Source organism: Peromyscus leucopus, chromosome 17, assembly GCF_004664715.2.
Source record: "Peromyscus leucopus breed LL Stock chromosome 17, UCI_PerLeu_2.1, whole genome shotgun sequence".
NCBI classification, from domain to species: domain Eukaryota; kingdom Metazoa; phylum Chordata; class Mammalia; order Rodentia; family Cricetidae; genus Peromyscus; species Peromyscus leucopus.
In genome coordinates, this window is record NC_051077.1 from 12,133,514 (window position 1) to 12,153,797 (window position 20,284).

At 45.4% G+C, this 20,284-nt stretch overlaps 1 protein-coding gene across 1 annotated transcript in view; it reads right to left on the reverse strand.

Moving 5' to 3' along the window:
• Nucleotides 1-6,317, reverse strand: part of Ido2 (indoleamine 2,3-dioxygenase 2) — a 44,251-nt gene extending 37,934 nt beyond the window's left edge. The window contains 1 exon segment of the mRNA XM_028887829.2: nt 5,999-6,317. Coding sequence (XP_028743662.1) covers nt 5,999-6,097 — 99 coding nt within the window. The 5' untranslated portion in view covers nt 6,098-6,317.
• Between the last annotated feature and the right edge of the window lie 13,967 nt (nt 6,318-20,284).

A 20,284-nucleotide genomic window follows, 5' to 3' on the forward strand; every position in this document is an offset into this window, starting at 1 on the left:
ACCACTCTACAGGCTGGGATCCTAGACTATAAAAGGGACAGAGCTAAGAGCTGGCATTCGGCTTTCTCTGTTTCTTGGCTATGGCTACACCATGGCCAGATGCCTCAAGCTCAGGCCACCATGGTTTCCCCTCCTGATAGACATATGTACCCTTGAACTGTGAAACAAAACAGATCTATTCTTCCCTCCGTTCCTTTTTCCAGAAGTGGGGTGAGCAGAGATAATAAAGTCTTTGACCTTTCTCTCCTTACCCTTTCCTTCTCTTTCATTCTTGGCTTTTGGAGACACGGCCTCTTGCCTTACCCTCCAGAGTGCTGGGATTTCAGGTGAATACCATAACAGGCTTACATTTCTTTCCTTCTAGCAATCAATGTCCCATTTTATGTTTATTTATCTTTCAAAATAAACTTTAAACAAGAAAAAGACCTTTACACAGTTCTATGTACAATATCAAATGTGGGCCAAGAATACACTTAAATCGTTAGTACTGAATAACCAAGAGAGTGGACTTGATTCAAAGAGCTCACGAGTGTTATTGTTTAGAGAAAGGATGCTGACATAATGTTTGCCAGGCTAACACACAGCCAAATGTCTTATAAAGCATTATACCAACCAGCATGGTGTTATAATTTCCTTCTTTTTATTTTATTTATTATTATTATTAATTTTTCGAGGCAAGGTTTTACTATATAGCCCTGGTTGCCCTGGAACTCACTATGTAGACCAGGCTGGCCTTAAACTCACAAAGATCTACCTGCCTCTGCCTCCTGAGTGCTGGGATTAAATACACATGCTACCAGGCCCACCATCTGCGCTGGTTAGTTTTTGCCAATTTGACACTTGTCAGAAGGAGACTTGCTGAGGGATTGCCCCTATCAGAGTGGCCGGTAGGCAAGTCTGTGGGGCATTTTCTTGTTAGTGATTGACGTGAGAAGGTCCAGCCCACTGTGGGCAGTGCCAACCCCTAGGCGGGTGGTCCTGGAAGGTGTAACAGGATAGCTGAGTAAGCAAAGGGGTAGCACCCTTTCAGGTTCCACATCAGTTCCTGCATCCAGAGACCTGCTTGAGTTCCTGACCTGACATCCCTCAGTCATCTATCGTGATGGGGACTCAGAAGCCACATAAACCATTGCCCCCAAAGCTGCTTTGGGTTGGTATTTTGTCACAGAAACCAAAAAACAAACTGGAGCACCCTCTCAGGGAATCACTCCACTTGTACCCAGAGCATCTTATAGCTAGGCAAGGGTAGGGGAAATGAAATGGGCCGGGGGGGGGGGGGGGGGGGGGGGGTAACAGTTCAGGGAAATGATGGTGGAGACAGAGTCAAGTTCACTGCCAATGGCTCCTTCTGGAGGGCTAGCTGTATTGTAGTGACGGTAAGTTCAATTGGTAGAAGAAGAAAAGTTGGTTCCAGGCTTAGGACCATGTGATCTCGTTACCATAGTATTTTATATACTATAAGAAAGCATTATACTGTTAGGTTTCAAACCTGGGACAAATGGCCAAGATGCCTATTTAGTATATCAAAGCAGACCTGGCTCCCAGCTTCCCCTAGCATCCCTCAGTCCCTACCTGTTAAAGGGCCCTCCTGGCTGGCATACCCCGCCCCCTACCCTAAATTCTCCAGCCAGGAGGCTGGGCTGCCTTTCCCTAAATGCCCTTCCCTATAGAATTCAGCCATTTTGCTCACCAGTTCTCTCTTTTGGGCCTCCTGGCTGCTGCACCTGATTCCTCTGATCTCCCCCTCCCTCCCTCTCCCCCATCTCCTCACATGGCTCAGGATTGTGTCTATTCTGGACTCTCCTAGATGTCTCTGCCTCTACCTATGTTCTCTCTTTTATCTACAGTAAACTTTCTCCTCCACCATACCTATGAGCAGTCATGTCCTCTTCTTTTTGTTTCTTTTTACCTTCCCTCCTTTTTCTTTCTTTCTTTCTTTCTTTCTTTCTTTCTTTCTTTCTTTCTTTCTTTCTTTCTTTCTTTTTTTCTTTCCTTCTCTCTTTTTTTTCCCCTCAGGCCTGACTGCCTGTTTCCCCATTATCTCCAATCTTGTTGGTTCCTTAATACTGGCACGACACCCCCACACTTCAGTCATTATACTCTCCTTTATTTAAAACCCATTTTCCAATCTTGGCCAATGTTAACCATTATGCAGTCTGGCCTCTTTGTCTCTATATCTACTGTGGATTCACTGTGTTTCAAGTTCCCATTCCACCTAGTCAGATGTGCCCCAGAGGCCATCCATGATGACCTCACGTTCAGGGCAATGTTAGAATTCTTCCTTTCTGTCTTGTCTGAAAAGTACAGCCTTCTGTGGCAACTGATTCTCTACCATTTCTTCTAACCAGCCATAGCCCAATGCTTCAACCAAGAGCTTAGCATTTCTTCTAAAGGAGAAGGTACTGGTCTGTTTTCCTGGAGGGCATCCTCATGACCATTCCTGCCTGTCATTCAGTCTACCCCAGGGGTACATGTACAGTGTCTCCTGACTCTCAAGTCCAAACAAACTCCAATTCCCCAGACTCCAAAAGGCAGTCCAAATATCTGGAAATAGACTCAACCTGGACTACAGAAGGATTTTTCTGGTAGTTAGATAAAAGCGAGCATTCCTCAGGGAACTTGTGGAACTGGTTCCCCTCTACCTGAAGGAGTCTTTCCCCTTATCTCTGGCAGAAGGGACCCATGGTTAGCGGTGGCACCAGGCTCCTTCAGTATCACAAGTCCCTGTTATACATTTCAAAGTGCCTTAGCCCTTCCCATCCCCTCCCCTCCCCTCCCCTAAGCTCCCTCCTGATCACAGCTTCCCTCCCCCCAGCTTCTCATTCTCCCTATGACCCCCCCCCGCTGTTCTTGCTACATTCCACCCCCCCCCTCCACTCCAGCTCTGCTCTACTCCGCCGCTTCTCTATGCTTTCCCTATCCTCTGCCCCCTGCTGGGCCCCCCTCTCCCAGATAGCCCTGACCATGTCCCTTCTGCTGACCACATTCACTCCTTTCTCTCTTTGCTCTGGACTCTTGCCAATGCCTCTGGCTGTTCTCTCTCTCTCCTATGTACAACAAAAAAACTTCCCCTTAACCAAACGGTGCACTGGCCATCTTATCTTATCAGTGTATCTACTTTCCTTTATCTTTGTCCTTAAACTATTTTCCAGCCCTTCGAGGAGGTTTTGCTGGCCTTGGCACCTTGCTAGCTGGCCCAGGCTACCTCCTTGTTCTCTTACTCAGGAGTCCAGTGCTACAGCCCGTGAGCCTAGAGTCTGAATACACAGGGCGGGGCTCGGCATTTGGGTTGTTTGTTAAATATCTCCTAATGGTTTCCACACACCACTCAGGAACCACTGCTCTAACCAGCCCTGGCCCTTAGTGCTGTGTGAGGAAATGTCTCAAATAGCAGTCACATTGTGTTTATCACGAAGGGTGTTAAGTCAGTTTCCAGAGCCTGGCATTGCTGGTCTGCTGCAGCCCTGCCTCTCGCTACCTCCTCTTGTGAGTCCTCTCCACCTCCTCCTCTCCTGCAAACCGATTTCCTTGTGAGTCTGCGAAGGTATTTGCTGTTCTCCCTGACATACACAGAGAACAGATATCTTACCAAAGAACTCTTACGGTATTTTCATAGATGTGAGGAGCAATTTTCCACAGAGACCCTGGAAATTGGAAGTCTTTGATTTTAGACACATCCTGATAGGATATGTAAAACGTAGCCAGTCTCCTGCCCCAAAGCCAGAATACCTTCTCATTCATTAGCCAACTATGTTTTTTTAGAGAGACTCCTGGTAAGGATTTATTGTAAGGAACCTAAGGACCACCTGAAAGACCACCTCCTAACGTTAGCCCTTGGCCTGAGCAGCACAGGTCTTGGCTGTGCCCTGGAGAGTGGGCTGGCCCTTTCCCAAGCAGTGATCGATGTGTTGCGACACTATTTGTCCAGTGAGGCTGAACTGAGAGTCTTGCCCTTTGGGTCAGCCAGGGCCTGATTCGAATCGAAGTTCCTTCCTCCTCCTTTACCAGAAGAGACATTTAAAACCCTCACCCGAACGAAAGAAAATTAAAACAGAAACACAGAATCATACTGAAAGAGCTGGGATATAAGCGTGTGACTGGGTGGGACGGGGGATTTTTCTTTTCTGTGTGAGCTGGTCAGGGGATTTCTTTTAAGGGGTCTCCATCCTCCAAACCACAACATAGATCCTTGCTAGCAAATGGAAGGAGAACTTGATGTTGCTATTTTGTCTTATCTGGTTCCAATATTTATAAAGAGGAAAGCGATGGAAACCTCTGACCTGATGTTTCCCCAAATGCAGTGTTATCTTTCCAAACCCAGGCCACATGATTAGTGATGCCAAAGGCGTGTCTCATTAGTCCTTCCTCTCCCATGAACTTGGAAGGATGGGAATATTCCAGAATGAAGCCAGGCACACACAATGGAGTATGTTATGTGGCCCTTTGGTTGGTTGAGCTTTTGGTTTTGTTTCTGTTTTGAGACAGGGTCACAGGGTGTAGCTTTGTAGTCCAGACTGGCCTGGAACTTGTGATCTTCCTGCTTTCCAAATACAGAGGGAGGGAGAGGGAGAGAGAGAGAGAGACAGACAGACAGACAGACAATGAGAGTTATAGTGGCTGGTGGCTCAGAGCCTTTTTAGGAAGCGACCTTCAGAGCCCCTCCCTCAGGAAATCCCCTGAGGACTCTCAAATTAATTCCCAGAACAAAGAAGAAATCCAACTTTTAATAACTTGATGGAGCATCAGGAAGCCATGTCAGGTGCTTTAGTTTAGCACGGCCTGTGTGACAAGGAAGCCTGTTGGAACTAAGAACCGGAAATGGAAAATTATCGCATCGGAGTACAGACGGGTTTTTAACCCTGCTCCAGAGAGAGCTGCAGGAAGACATGGCTTGATTCAGCCTGTGAGATCTGGCCCAAAAGGTACAGGCCTCTGTTAGACTGAATTCCCCTGGCCAGCTTGCAGATGTGGGACAGATGTCACAGCTGACAGTTTTCTGTAGAGAACATTCAAAGATCAAGTGTGGAAGCTCACCCATGATCCCAGCCTGGAGGAAGCCGAGGCAAGTGGCCAGCCTGGGCTACATAGCAATACACTGTTTCAAATCAGAGCAAAGGCAAGTCTCCTGCAATAGACATTTGAGCTCCTGATAGTTTTAATCGTAAGGAAGAGAGGAACTAGGTGGAGGCAGGATGTTGGTGCTGATTAGCAATTACAATGCTGGCCACATCGGATCCCTAGACTTTTAACTGAGCAGCCTTTCTGCGTATTTACGGTCAAGTTTTAAAAGATGCTAAGAGTGTTGGCTTTGCCCCTAGCACTTTGCCTGGACACATCTTCCAAGCTCAGAACTTCGTTTAATGCCAGCAGGCCTGATACAGACTGCCCGGGAAACAGGAGCGGGTGCAGTAGCACTGAGAGCTGGGACGCCTTGTTTCCCAGAGTTCCTTCCTCATCTCAGAAATTCCCGATACCATCTAATCTTTTGATCAGCTCTGAAAACACCGAAGGTCCCCCATTGTCTCTGCCGCCACCACCGGCAAGTAAGATAAACTGATTTGTACCAACTCAGAGCACATTGTGTCTGTTTAGGAGTCTCTCGGCTGGGATGCATGGCAAACTTGTCTCCAAAGCAGAGTGTATCTATGGTGGGGCAGTTCCGTTATTCTGTGTTACACCTTGTGGTAGAATGCATGTCCGCAGCACTTTGCTGTTGGTACAGAGCCCTACTTGTCCTTATATCATGTCTCTGTCGCTCCTCTTCTCTCTGACAGCCATTCTGCTTCTGATTAACTCACTACCACATGTTTAAGGAGTCAGCAGAGAAATTGCTGAGGTTTGTGCTGTTCCCTGCTGTCCCCTGAGAATCACAGGGCTGCATCTCCAGCCTCTTCCTCTGGCTGGTGACTTTGTGTTATACCGACCCTTACGATAACCCCCATAACGTAAACTCAAACAATCAAGATACTTGTGCCGGCCGGGACAAGACGATCCTTACCAGAGGATTCTGAAGAAGAAAGCCATACTCCTCAGAAATGTGATACCGTCCCAAAGACAAGGATGCCGCCGGCTTCAAACCCGGCCTTTGAGGCTCCATATTTTTGCTTGAGGTGTCTGTACTGAAGAAAATGACTTCGTAGAAAAAGTGCCCAGGTTCAGGGAGCTGCTTCCCGGCTGTCGCCTTTGAGGGAGTTCAGTGGCGTGGTGCTTCGGCGGCAGCCAAGAACCTTGCCCAGGGGTTGAATTCCAGGATGGCCACTAATCTGTTCTGAGACAAAGCCAGGTAAACAGCGAAGATTGGAATTAAAACAACACATCGGCAAGCAAACTGGCTCGAAGAGCTTTCCCCCTTTTCCCTTCTTATTCATAGACTATGAGGAAGTTTCTTTTAAACCCAGGGACAAAGAACTGAACTCTGGGAAGGGCCGACATGCACTTGACTCTCTGTTGTGGTTGACCAGATCTACACCCAACACCCAAGAGTTTGGTTCCTGAGGAATTCTGACAACTTACCAAAATTGCTAAACAAGGAATCAGTCTTTTTTTTTTTTTTTTTTTTTTGTAAGATTTATTTATTTATTATGTATACAGTGTTCTGTTTGCATGTACCCCTGCAGGCCAGAAGAGGGCACCAGATCTCATTACAGATGGTTGTGAGCCACCATGTGGTTGCTGGGAATTGAACTTAGGACCTCTGGAAGAGCAGCCAGTGCTCTTAACCACTGAGCCATCTCGCCAGCCCAAGGAGTCAGTCTTACTGGCCTTTTATCATTATTTATATTTATTTGAAAGTTCTACATTTTTTCTTTTTAAACATGTATGCATTTATTGAAGTTAAAATATAATCATATCATTCCCCCCTTCCTTTCCTCCTTCCAACCCCTCCCATGGCCCTCCCTTGCTTCCTCTCACATTCACGGCCTCCTTTTCTTTGTTGTCGTTACATACATATTCATAAATACACAAATCAAACCTTCTCAGTCTGTTTAGGGTTACTTATATGTATTAAGATTTCAGGGCTGACCACTTGGGTTGTACGCAGAGGAGTTAGAGTAAAGAAATCGCTAACATGACCGCTCCTTTAGAGTTCGTTTGTTTTGTAGATATGAGAGAGGGAAAATATCCAGGTCAGAGAGAGAAAGAAGTAGGCTGACCGTGGTCAGCAGACTGGACATGGATAGGGCCATCTGGGAGCAGAGCGGAGACCAGCAGGGGACAGAGAATAGAGAAGGAGCACAGTGAGACTGTCAGGAGCAGAGAACTGTGAGAACTGTGAGAACAGCCACATTATAGGAAGGCCGAGCAGCTGTGGGGTGGGAAGCCTGTGAGCTGGAGGGAGTTTAGGGTAGAGGAGGGGGTGAGAGGGGCTAGGATGCCAGCGTGGACTCTGAGATATGTAACCGGTCCTTGGGAGGCTGAGGGAGCCTGGAGGCCAGCATGGGCTTTGATATGCAGTCACAGATATGTATCAATGGAGCCATGTGTCCCTCCTGCCAGAGGTAAGGGGAATGACTCCTTTGGGGGAGAGGGAACCCATTTCACAAGTTCCTGAGGAATGCCGGCTTTTATCGAACCTCCAGAAATCCTCCTATAGTCCAGGTTGAACTCATTTTGGGAATATTTGGACTGCCTATTGGAGTTTGGGGAACTGGAGTTTCCTTTGGACCGGAAAACATTGGATAACCAATTAGGGGAGACCATTTCTCCTGTTCCAGAGTAAACTTTTAAGAGTAGAAATTGCATCGGCGGAGGGCAGAGGCAGGAGGAAGGTCCCAACAGTGTACTAGAACCTTAGGAAGGCATCGGTTTGGAAGAGCAGTCCCAGGTCCTGCTTCAGTTTGTATACAAAGGTGACACTGAATATTCCTTGGCATCTTTGATCTCATTAAAGGATGACTCATATTTTTTTAAATGTTTGTTTTTATATTCTGCTTCTTTAAAAAAATTACAGAATTTTTTCTATAGTTTTTTTAATATAGTATATTCTGATTATGGTTTCCTGTCCCCTAACTCCTCCCAAATCCTCACTTCCCCATCTACCCAAATCACACCTCTCCTTCTCTCTAAATAGAAAACAAGTAGGCATGTAAAATAATAACTAAAATAATAAAACAAACAAGTGTGGTAGGCTACTGCATTGTACTTCTGCCATCTCACCAACGTGCTCCTGAGAGTAGTGTAAGGACTAGAAGTATCTTGGGTAAAAACGGGTCTCTGTTCTCTTAGACCGGCCCTAACTTCCTTTGGTAAACTGGTCCCTGGACCAGCCACAGGTTCCTATAGAATGTGGCTCTGAGCGGAAGGTTAAAGGCCACCATGTCAATGTCGTCTCCCCATGTGTGGAAACAATGCTTGCTTGCTTGCTGCGGATGCTCTCTGTATGTGTCACTGACGGAAAATGAGAACACGCCCCCTCCAAGGGATGGCTGAGGAGAATGTTTTATTGTAGATATGAGGGAGAGAACAGCCAGAGGCATCTGGAAGGGTCCAGACTGATCCAGGCCATTGGGGGTGAGGGGAGGCCAAGACAGGAGCCTAGGTCCAAGAGGACCAAAATCACTTGGCCCAAATGGCAGGTTTTCATAGGAATCAGAAGCTGGGGGAAGGGAAGCCCCTGGGCTGGAGAGGTTCAGGGTGGGGGGGAGGAATGGGGTGAGAGGAGCCAGGATACCCTGTAACAGGTATTTGAAAATTTGTATATACTAATAGGTACCTCAATTAGCATATTTGCATCTGCTAATAGTCACCACAATTAGCCATTTGTCCTGAGTTTCTTGGGACCTGACTGTCACTTTTTTTTGGTCCTTAAAAGCTGGGATGAACTGACCACTGGCGATCAGGGGCTGCTTCCTGCTAATCTGCTTCATTCAATTTATTTAACTTATTCAGGCCTCCTGGGAGTTTTTCTCTTCAGGTACCCCTAACACAAGAATAGGACAAAACAAACTGCGATTCATATATTCTTACCTATACCAGAGAGTTTGAAATAGCCTGAACAGATCACTGGATTTAATGCCCTTTTGTCTCAGGGTTTCTGTTGCTGTGGTGAATTACCATGACCAAAAAGCAAGTTAGGGAGGAAAGGGTTTATTTGGCTTACACTTCCATATCATGTTCATCATCAAAGGAAGTCAGGACAGGAACTCAAACAGGGCCAGGTCCACAGAGTCAGGAACTGATACAGAGGTCATGGAGAGGTGCTGCTGACTGGCTTGAGTCCCATGGCTTGCTCAGCCTGCTTTCTTCTAGAACCTGCCATTAAGAGCAGTGATTTTACGCCTCCTAATGAAACCTGCTATCTTATATAACTAATATAATTTAAATTTTTAACATTTGTGTGTGCGCGCGCACGGGATAGAACATGCACCTCGTGTTCACCAACAGTGGCCACCATCTCTGCCCTCAGGTCCAGCTACTCAAACGAAAGAGGCCAGTTATACAGCAAATTAATAGTAAGTGAACAAAAAGGAGATGCATTCAATGTGGCCACACTGGGCCGAGGGACAATGAGCTTCAATGACTCCCCTCAAGCCCATTATTAGGGTCCTGACGTGAGATGGGACTTGAAATGGAAAGCTAGAGATGTGCACATGTAAGCAGTCCTGGTCAGGGCTTGGTCCTGTCCACCCGTGACCCATTGTTGTCTGGGCTTCAGTTTGGCTCGTAAGGAGGTCTGACAAAGTGTCATCATCGTCACTTAAAATCTACTCCTGGGAGAGGAGGAACCCCTCCCATGGGCACCAGGCTCCAGCAATTTCCTTCCCCCAGCATGAGATTCCTGGGGGTGGTAGGAGATTTCTAGTTTCTCGGGATCCGTAGTTTCAGCACTCCTATAGGCTGATGACAGACACAATTGTCTCTTCAGAAAATGTTTATTTCCAACAGGTCGGTTACAGGTCACAGGAGGACAAATTGCAAAAGTTGGCTTACTTCTACAACGTGGGTTCTGGGACCTGAACTCGTGTCCTCAAAGTTGGTAGTCAACATTTCCATTCATGGAGCCACATCTTGACTGCTCCAGCTAATACAATTTTAAATAAAAAAAATATCGATGGGGCTGAGAGGATGGCTCAGTGGTCAGAGCCTTTCTTGCACACACGTGAGGACCTGTGTTCAGATCCCCAGAAACCCACAAAAATGTGGGGTGTGCGCGGTGGCCTGCCTGGAATTCAAAGAGACAGAGGACCTCCAGAGCAAGCTGCCCGGGAAGACTAGCCATATTGGCAAGCTGTGGGTTTGCCTGGGAGACTCTGCCTCTGGGACTAGAGTGGAAAAAGCCGTGAGGGATAATTCCTGACATCACTTGGGCCCCCACATGCGCATGTGACCATTCACACACACACGGGCTGACATGCATGAACACATACACATGCATACCCTACAGACAGAGAGAAAAACGGAAAAAGATGGATGATTTTACTCCCAAGGTCAGTTCTGCCGCTTCGATTTCGCAGATCAGTAAACTGAAGCATGTGTGACCTTTGACTCACCTGCTCAGCGTCAGATGAGCCGAGATGGCTACGTCTGTGGTGCCTCGACTTTCCAAATGGCTGCTCCGTGCACTGGATCAGGGAGCCAGGCCAGCTGTCATAGGTGCTTTGGCACTGAATTCCCTTTGAAGTAGAGCCTAGGATAGTGATTTCCATATCCTAGATCTGCACTGGGAATGTCTGAGGCCTGGCCTTTGGCTCAGTGGACTCTGAACTGAAATTGGAAGGTTGTCGATGAATTCATCCGGAAGCTAATCTACCAACACATAGCTTTCTTCCTCTGTTTCTCTAAAATATGGACAAAACAATACGCAGTGCTGGGTTAACTCGTGTAGTTTCCGTGGAGGTTTCTCTCACGGTGGTGGTATGCCTCAAACAGCCTGACTGTTTTTTACAAAGACAGACCTGGCTGCCAGGTTCTCCCAGCATTCCTCAGTCCCTATCTGTCCCGGGGTATGGCTGGCATACCCAACTCCCTACCCTAAACTTCTTCAGTCGAGAGTCTGGGCTGCCCTTCCCCCAACTGCCCTTCCCTGTCTAATGTAGCCATTCCGGTTACCTGTCTTTTTTGTCTACCCTTTACTTTCCTGGCTCTCCCCTCTCTCCTCACATGGCCTACCCAGCTCAGGGTCATGTTCACCCTGGTCCATCCCAAATGTGCCTGCCTCTGGCTGGTATCAGCACTCACCCCAGGTTCCTGGCTGGGGACCTGCCCACTGTAAACTCAGTCAGGGAGAGATCTGTCCTGTTGCCTGTGTGGCCTTTGGATGCGAGAATTAAAATTCCAAACCTCTGTTTTCACATCTCCAGGAATAGCAACGTTTATGCCAGAGACAGCGTGCAGAGCACGTGAGAAATCTCGAAAGGAACAGTGGCGTGAGACATCCGGTACCACTATCCTCGTAGTCTCTCTCCGGCTGTGTTTCTGATTTCTTTCCCACCACGCCAGCTGCAACAACTTCCTGACACCATGCACACCGTGTCCGGACACCCAGTTGCTCCTGGCACTCTTGGGCCATCCCTTGGTATCATTAGGCATGGCCCTCTCATCATGACCACGAATTTTACCCTCCGCTTCTCATCTCCAGTCTTGACTTTGTCGCTCTGAGGTCCAAGACCCACGTCCTTTGGAGGTCTGTGAATATTTCACTCAGTGAAATAAAGCCCATGCTTACTGGGCGTGACTTCAAAGGTGTCCACTTTTAGCTGTGCTCAAGCCATCAAAAAAACAATGCCTTGCCCCAGTAACAACCAGAGACACTTCCCAGCTGTCGCCATACCCAAATTCTGCTTCTCTCTGAAGAAGCATCCCAACGTAGATGCTTCCATGGTTTCCTTGGCAGAATTGTTCTCTCCTTTCAACATTCTGTAAACAGCGTATCTGTTTATCCCACCCATCAGGCTCTGCCTGATTTGGTTATTACTAATGTGGTCACGTGGCCTGTCCCTTCAGCCTTCTCCAGGACTGGACCCACACCTACTCCAGCTTTGCTTTGGAAGTTAGCAGCACGCCCAGTGTTTGGCATTGAAGAAATGCTGTCCAGCTGAGCAATTTCTCATCCTCATTGTGGAGTTCACGTTTTTTTATAACCAAGACCTAGAATGCAGAGCACTGTGCTCGTCTATGGACACACTATTTTGTTTATTCACATAGTTGCATTTAATTTTGATTTCCTTACTATGTAGAGCTGCAAATCAAATCCAGGGCCTCACATGGGCTAGACAAATGATTATCACTAACCTGTACCCCTGCCTTGACAAAACACCTTGGATCCAGCCCCAGAAACTTCCCCAGCAGGTGGGAACCCAGGGCCATACTATATAAAAGCACTGCCTGGTGTCTTTTTTTATTTACCTCTCAGAAGTTAGTTGGTTATGTGTAGAAATATCCCTCCTTGGGTTCCATAGTCTGCATTCTTATGGATCATAGTTGTACCATACACAACAAGGCTTTCATTCTGTGTAGAGCACAAATTTGGATCTTTGGGAAATGGACTAAAGAGTATTTAGAAAATGAAGAAAACACATTCATAAATGAATATTGGAGGGCGTCACTCCTATGTTTAACCTTGTAAACCCATCAGACACACTTTCAGTTTCTAATTTGATGAACTCTGAATTGAAATGGCCCGAGACCAATGGCCCAAACAGCACTGAATGTTCTCGTCCACCTTATTAATTGCTTCTTTGTTCTCATTTTCAATGGGTCCGTGGACCTTTCCTTGACTAGATGTTCAAGCATCTGGCACTGTTGTGACTGTTTTTTTTTTTTAAACCTTTCTTCTAAATATCTATTCCTCCCAGTTTCTTATTAACCTCCTCCTTGACAATAACAATATCTAACAACCTCTGGTTTCTCTTTTGCTAAGTCCTCTGGTCAGCGCCGCCCACAGATCACCCACTTAATTCCCACTACAGGTATCGTCACAGGTATCGGTCCTCTAATTCAGAGGACACTGCAGCTCAGATGTGTCACATTAAAGACAAATGCCATATTATCTGTAAGAGATAAAAGCAGGACAGAACGTCTGACCTAGACCAACAGCGCAACCTTGACTTTCCCCTCCCCGATCTCATCAGAGACTTCTGCAGTCCTCCTTAGCCTGGCAGCCAGCTGTGCTGGGCTTCAGTTATGCTGTCCTATCTCCAGGCTCATGTACCTCCCATCTGCTGCATGGACATTTCCCCGGGAGTCTCCAGAACAGTAGTTTTCAACCTGCGGGTGGTGGCCCTATTGGAGGTCACATATCGGATACCCTGCATATCAGATCTTTGCATTATGATTCATAACAGTAGCAAAACTACAGTTATGAAGCGGCAATGAAATGATTTTATGGTTGGAAGTCACCACAACATGAGGAACTGTGTTAAAGGGATGCAGCCTTAGGAAGGTTGAGAACCACCTCACTAGAGGTTTCGCAGAAAAGACCTCAGCTCATGCACTATTTACTAGATGTCTTCTAGTAAGGAAGTAAGCAGGGGCAATACATAAAACACACAGCCACTAGCTGAAGTCCTGGCTCAGAAGGCTTGATATTTAGTGCCACATCGAAGCTGAAGTGACGCCCATCTCCTCCGTATCAAGGAGATCTCCCATATTTCAATCTCCCACATTTCAGATCTTCGTAGATGGCGTCTCTCAGAAACCAGGGTGTGATTGGTGGGGCTCAGTAATGAACCTACATTCTCTTGCTCTGAAGTATAAGACTGTAAAGAACAAACTAGTGGAAACACATGAACTGTGGACCAATAGCTGAGGAGCCCCCATGGTACTGGACTAGGCCCTCTGGATAGTCGAGACAGTTGTTTAGCTTGAACAGTTTAGGGGGCCCCCAGGTAGTGGGAATGGAACCTATCCCTAGTGCATAAGCAGGCTTTTTGGAGCCTAGTGCCTATGGTGGGACACTTTGCACAGCCTTGGTGCAGGGAGGAGGGGCTTGGACCTGCCTCAACTGGGTGTACCAGGCTCTGCTGACTCCCCATGGGAGACCTTGCCTTGGAGGAGGTGGGAATGGGGGTGGGGATTGGAGGGGAGGGCTGGGGGTGGAAGGAAGGAGGACAGGGGAATTTGTGGTTGGTATGTAAAATGAATTAAGAAAATCTCTTAATAAAAAAAATAAAAAATAATAATATAAAGACAAAAGCGGCTAAAGAGAAGTATGAGAGCCCGCACATGCCAGTGCCTACTAATTACCTGGAGCTGACCTGAAAGCCACCTTCCCATCAGAGCTACATGCAGGAGAGTATCAGTCTTGGTATGAATACTAATCCTTCTGTGTTGTTGTTGTTGTTTTTTGCTCTTTTGGGAGGCCCAGCACCCAGCTCCCAAGTAAATCACACATGGAGGCTTATTCTTAATTATGAATGCCCATCCTTAGCTTGGATTATTTCTTGCCAGCTTTCCTTAACTGAAATTATCACACCTACCTTTTGCCTCTGGCTTTTCCCGTTCTCTTACTTCTGTAAATCTTACTCTTACTCCGTGGCTTGATGTGTAGCTGGGTGGCTGGGTGGCTCGATGGTTAGCCCCTGAAGTCCTCCTCCTTCTCTGGCTATCCTTTGATCTCTCTTCCCAGATTTCTCCCTCTATATATCCTCTCTGCCTGCCAGCCCCACCTATCCTTTCTCCTGCCTTGCTATTGGTCATTCAGTTCTTTATTAGACCATCAGGTGTTTTCAACAGGCACAGTAATAAAGCTTCACAGAGCTAAACAAATTCAATATAAACAAAAGTAACACACCTTAAAATAATATTCCACGACACTTCTGCCTCGATAACTCTAGTATTTCTCTGGTTCCAATCTACTGCCATGCTTCAGGAAGGTTGCCATTTACACAGGGCATCACTCACGTTGCAGTGGCCACCTAATAACTCTACCCACCCAGACTCTGCCTTGAATCAATTGTACCATCTTCACATGTCTTCCTAAATGGATTCCTTGTACAGCATCTACTCTATCACCCTGTTGTATTATTAGGCTGCTGTTAATCATCCCTTGTAAGCTTTATTTCTAACTACTGGAGTCAGGTATATGTAAATTACTTATTGTTTACATTTTGAAGTTGATCATTTAGCTTTGATTCAAATACTTTACTGTAACGAAGACATTTTGCTGGTAAGATCACCCCCTTTGTTTTCAGGATAAATCAAAATGACTTCACAGCATGGCCCTTGAGCAGGTGGGAGGGGCTTATATGGATGTGATCAAGCCCTAGGCCCCGCTCACTCTTGGAGAAGGATCCAGAGTATAATATTCTCCAAAGGGTATTTTCTTCAAAAGACATGTAATTCTGGCATCTACCTTTCCTTAAACTGCACAGTCTATAATGTAAAGTCAAACAAAATGAGGTCTTCTTCTGCCTGAATGGAGGGGCTTGGAGGACTAATGAATGAAGTGAAAATACTTCATGCTTTTCAAACATGGAAACCCCCAAGTACTTCTGACGTTGAAGCCATTGTGCTGGTGACCATGATCTGGAAAGTAATTCTAAGTACTCACCTACCCTTGACCAGGTGCTAGCTTTTACTTGATTAGGACTTCTAATATAATTAACCTAACCTATCTGTTTTTAATGAATAAAATTTAAAGATCTAGACAGAGTTGGAAGGCATCTCATTGCTAATGATTTTAGATGTACAAAACACATTATGTAGATTAAAGAACTTAATATAATTGCAATTTTTTTTTATAATAGACTGTTTTGTTTTATAGGAGCCTCAGTTCTAGAACAAAATCAGGAGATGCAGTCTATGGAGCTCCAAGATTTGGTATTAGAATGTTTGCCATGTGCCATTATGTGTACCTTGGTTTTTGATGTTACAGGGGCTCATAGGTAAGAGATTTCCTTGAGTATCTGAAGAGAATTTGGACTTTCAGGCAATATTGCTGTTAAGACTATGAACCGAATGGGTTTTGTATTATGAGACTGGATGAGCCCTATCAGGTCTGAGGCTGAGTTTCATAATTTAGATACGAGATATCCCCCACAGGCCCGAGTGCCTGAACACTGGTCCCAGGTATTACTCTTATGGAAGCTTTGGATGATGGGGCCTCAATGGAGGATCATGGGACACTAGAAGAGCTGACGTGGAGGATCATGGGACACTAGGAGAGGTGACGTGGAGGATCATGGGACACTAGGAGAGCTGATGTGGAGGATCACAGTCTGTCCTTGGGTCTGTGTTGATCTCTCTGCTCCCCGACTGCTCAGTGATAGAACCTCATGCCTCCAACTCCTGCTGCCAAGCCCTCTTCATCATGAGGTAAAATAAGCCCCTCTGTTTAATTGTTTCTTTTGAGCCTTTTGGTCACAATGACAAGAAAAAAAATTACCCAATATTCAATGGGACTGAAATGTAGAAACAGGATAAAAACACAAAGATAGCCCATAATTATGTTTTCAACCTGTAAAACTTTTCATTGCAGCTGTGTGTATACAATGCTTTTGTAGTGAGGTTTTAAGGGCAAAGGTTTATTGCTCATTTCTTTTTCTTCTGAATATTACAAGGGCTGAGATTTCCTGTGCTTGGTTCCCTAATTAAAATGCAGATGTTAAAGTTATCTTTTGGGAACATTCCTGAGATAAGAAGATACGTTAGATAAAGTTTAAGGCAACAGAAAGCTACCTAATGAGCCTCCCGGCCTAAATGCAGATATTAAATCAATGAATGCTAGGTATGACTTAGAAAATGCCCAAGGGATCAAAGAAAAATACTGCAGCTATTGTTTGGTGTGAATTAGGAAGATCTAATTTTCTCTATATCTCATTATTTCACCCTTTTGTGGAATTTATACTTGATAGAAGAAAATGCTCTCTTGAGGATCAACTGAGATCTACTTTTTAATGTGGAGTCCAAACACCATTTTTAAAAAAATATAAATGGTTGTTAGCAGTTGGGCTGATTGTGGATGACAATCGTCTGGATTGCTGAAGGGGTGGGGGTCCCAAAGCTGTTGTGCAGCCAGGCTCTTACAGTATAACAAAAGATCGGGAATGGAGGTCCACTGAGGAGAAGCCGGCCACTCATGATCATTCTACACGTCTCTCTTGCTCCATGATGGTGGAGATGGAGCAATCTTTCATACAAGGACCAAGAAGATAAGTATACTAACTTCTGTTTCCACCACCAAAATTATAGTCTGGTACTCAGCAACTGCACAACCACACACATTTTTCATCTCCTCACCCAAGCTGCTAATTTGATCTTCTCCTTTCAAAGTGAAAGATATCTCTCTCTCTCTCTCTCTCTCTCTCTCTCTCTCTCTCTCTCTCTCTCTCTCTCTCTCTCTCTCTTTCTAGACAGAGTTTCTCAAATTCACAGATCCTCCTGCCTCTGCCTCCCAAGTGCTGGGACTAAAGTCCTGTGCCACCACCACCTGGCTTCACTCTCTCTCTCTCTTTTTTTAATCACTGGAATTAAATTTTCTCTTTTGATTCTATCATAAAATCAAACCTCAAAGTGAATGCCAAGGTGATTTTTTTCCATCAACTACATTTCCAGTACTCTGTAAAAGAGTTAAGTTGAGGGCTAGATCTTCCAAGCTGAACAGATCTGCATACATGCTCATATTTCCTCCGGAGAATTTTCTGGTTAATTGTCACACCTGTGCCTACTGATGGTGCAGGTCAGTGGACATTCTCTTAACAGGAGAATGTTCTGTCCATCTCTTGGTTAGTACAGGACAGCTGCCTTGCTGTTCCTTCACATATGAAGAGCTCTCTTTAGAAGCTCCCCCGACATCTCCCTTCAATGAAGTAAACTCACCAATACTCTGGGTTTAAAGTTTAGTTTATTTTGACCTGTAAAGAGTAAATGCAGATATGGCATCTCATAATGTGTGCTTCTGATAATCCAGTGGTTGCTTTCCATGTTGGGTTTTTTGCCGTATTCAGAAAAGAATATTAGGGGTGTCATAACCTGACAATATCAACTTACTGATGTGCTCATCATCAAGTGGTGACGTCATAATTAGTAACAGCTATAACATTACAGCCTCAGGACCAAATATTAAATCCAACTCCTGGTGCACTTTGTATTTTCTGGGAAATGCAGTTACGAGTTCCACCTGGAGTGCATTGCATTGGATGACATTCCTCTTGGAAATGCGTCCACAAAGATTGCAATCCTGATGTTTACATTAAGGGTAGGAAAATGGGCCTGGAGTGATGTCTAAGTGGCTAAGAGTGCTTATTGTTATTGCATAGGACACAAGTTAGCCTCCCAGCACTCACAGGTATCCGAACATCAGTCCCAGGGGATCCAACGCCTTTTTCTGCATCTATGGGTGCTTGTGTACATGTGATTCACATAAACTCATGCAGGCACACACAACAGCACAGAAAATAAATCAATCTGTAATTATAAATTATATATAAACTAATATTATAAAATATTAGTTCCTAGGACTCTGTTCTTCCCTAATACAAAAGACTACTATGGTCACCTGGTGGAGGAAGTGTTAAGTTACATTTTAGAGAATGTTTCATTCTTTAAATTCCAAGACAGAAGGATGCTCTCATTGGCGATGTATCTTCACCTTAGGTTGGACTCTCTACGCTGTTACAGTTTACCTATCTATCCCAGGGACAGGATCACTTAAAATTCTGCAGACACCAGCTATGATTCTTTACTTGGCAGGTTTCCAACTGTAAAATCCTTCGCTTCTTGTGTGATGCTCATCACCACGTTCCCAGGCTCTGATCTCGGCATTCTGTAGACTTAGCTCCCTGGATGTGGTCCCCACAGCAGAGGGCAGCAGCTGGAAGCACAGGGAGCCTTGCAAGGTCAGGAACTTGCCTCTGCGTCCCCATTTTGAAACTGCTGGGCCATAGTTCTGCACTTAAAAAGGCCTTATTTCCTAACCTTTACTGTTCTATTACTAGGATATACTTTAAAAAGATCGCGTATGAGTTGGGACTTTGGAGAACTCTTACAATTAAGCATCCATACTTGATTACTGTGCAGGGCACGTTGGAGACGATCCCAGTGCTTTGTATATGGTGGGCAGGCACAAAATCAGGGAGCTACATAACCAGCCCTAGTATTGGCAAAAGCCAAGAAGATCGGAGTTTCTTCATGAATTTTTTTTTTAGCACAGTGGGTACCATGATGTAATGGTCTGGAAATTCTAGACTCGGACGTTGGCTTTGCCGTAGCTTTTGGAAGTCCTGGACTCAATTAAGTGTCATTTTCCCTGAGGAAAAGGCAACTGGTAATGTCCTTTTATTGTGAGGAGTGGGGGATTGATCCATGTGAAGCATTCAGCAGTGACAGGTATAGATAGGGAAGGACTATGAACTGTCACCGTCTTTTGTTACATCCTTGATTTCTGCTTTCTCACTTGCCCCTCCTGTGATTTCAGATCATCGAAATTTCTTCACTCCCCACTTCCCCAAGTTGCTTTCCTAATATATTCCAAGTAAAGAAGAAATGACGAGTGTAGCTGAGAAACTAGATGTCTTCCCACTGGTCACGGTGGCCCTGAGTGGCTTATTTCATCCTTCTGAGCATTGACTTTGTCATCTTGAAAAGAAAAGCTTGACTCAGAATTTATGGGCTTTGCTCATTTTAGTTTTAGCTTTCGTTTTGAAACAAGGTCTCACTCTGTAGCCTAGGCTGGCCTGGCATCCACTGGGTAGCTCGTCTGGCCTTGAACTTCCATTATCTCCTCTATGCTGGGATTGCAGGTGTGCACTATTACATCTGGCTCAGGCGGCTTTTAATTTGTATTTATTTACTCACTTATTTTTGTGGTTTTTGATGCCGGCTGGCCTGGATCTTAGTAGGTAGTGCAGTCTTCCCTGAACTTCCATGCTCCTCCTGTGTCAGTCACCTGAATGCTGGGCACACAAGCCACTGTGCCCCCATTTCAGTTCCTCTTAACTTATCAAGGACCCCATTATTAAATGAACTCATGTCAGAGTATGAATGCCAGTAACCCAGTCTTTAAGGGGAAATTGTATTATGATGATTTATTAGTAACTTTTCTATTTCTGTGATAGTGAAATACCATGACCTGAAGCAATTTATGGGAAAACAAAAAACAAAAAACAGTTCATTGTGGCTTGCACTTTCAGAGACGGTGTCCATGAGAGTTGGCACAGCATTGCAGCAGGCAACAAAGCAGGAAGCTGCCCGGTCACATATTTAACCACACGACAACAGAGAATGTGAACTGCAAGCAGACAAGGCTGCAGGCCTTCAAAGTCCACTTCACACAGCAAGGATGCACCCCCTAAAGGCCATAAGCACCCCAAACCGTGCCATCAAAAGGGGCAAGTGTTCAGCTTGC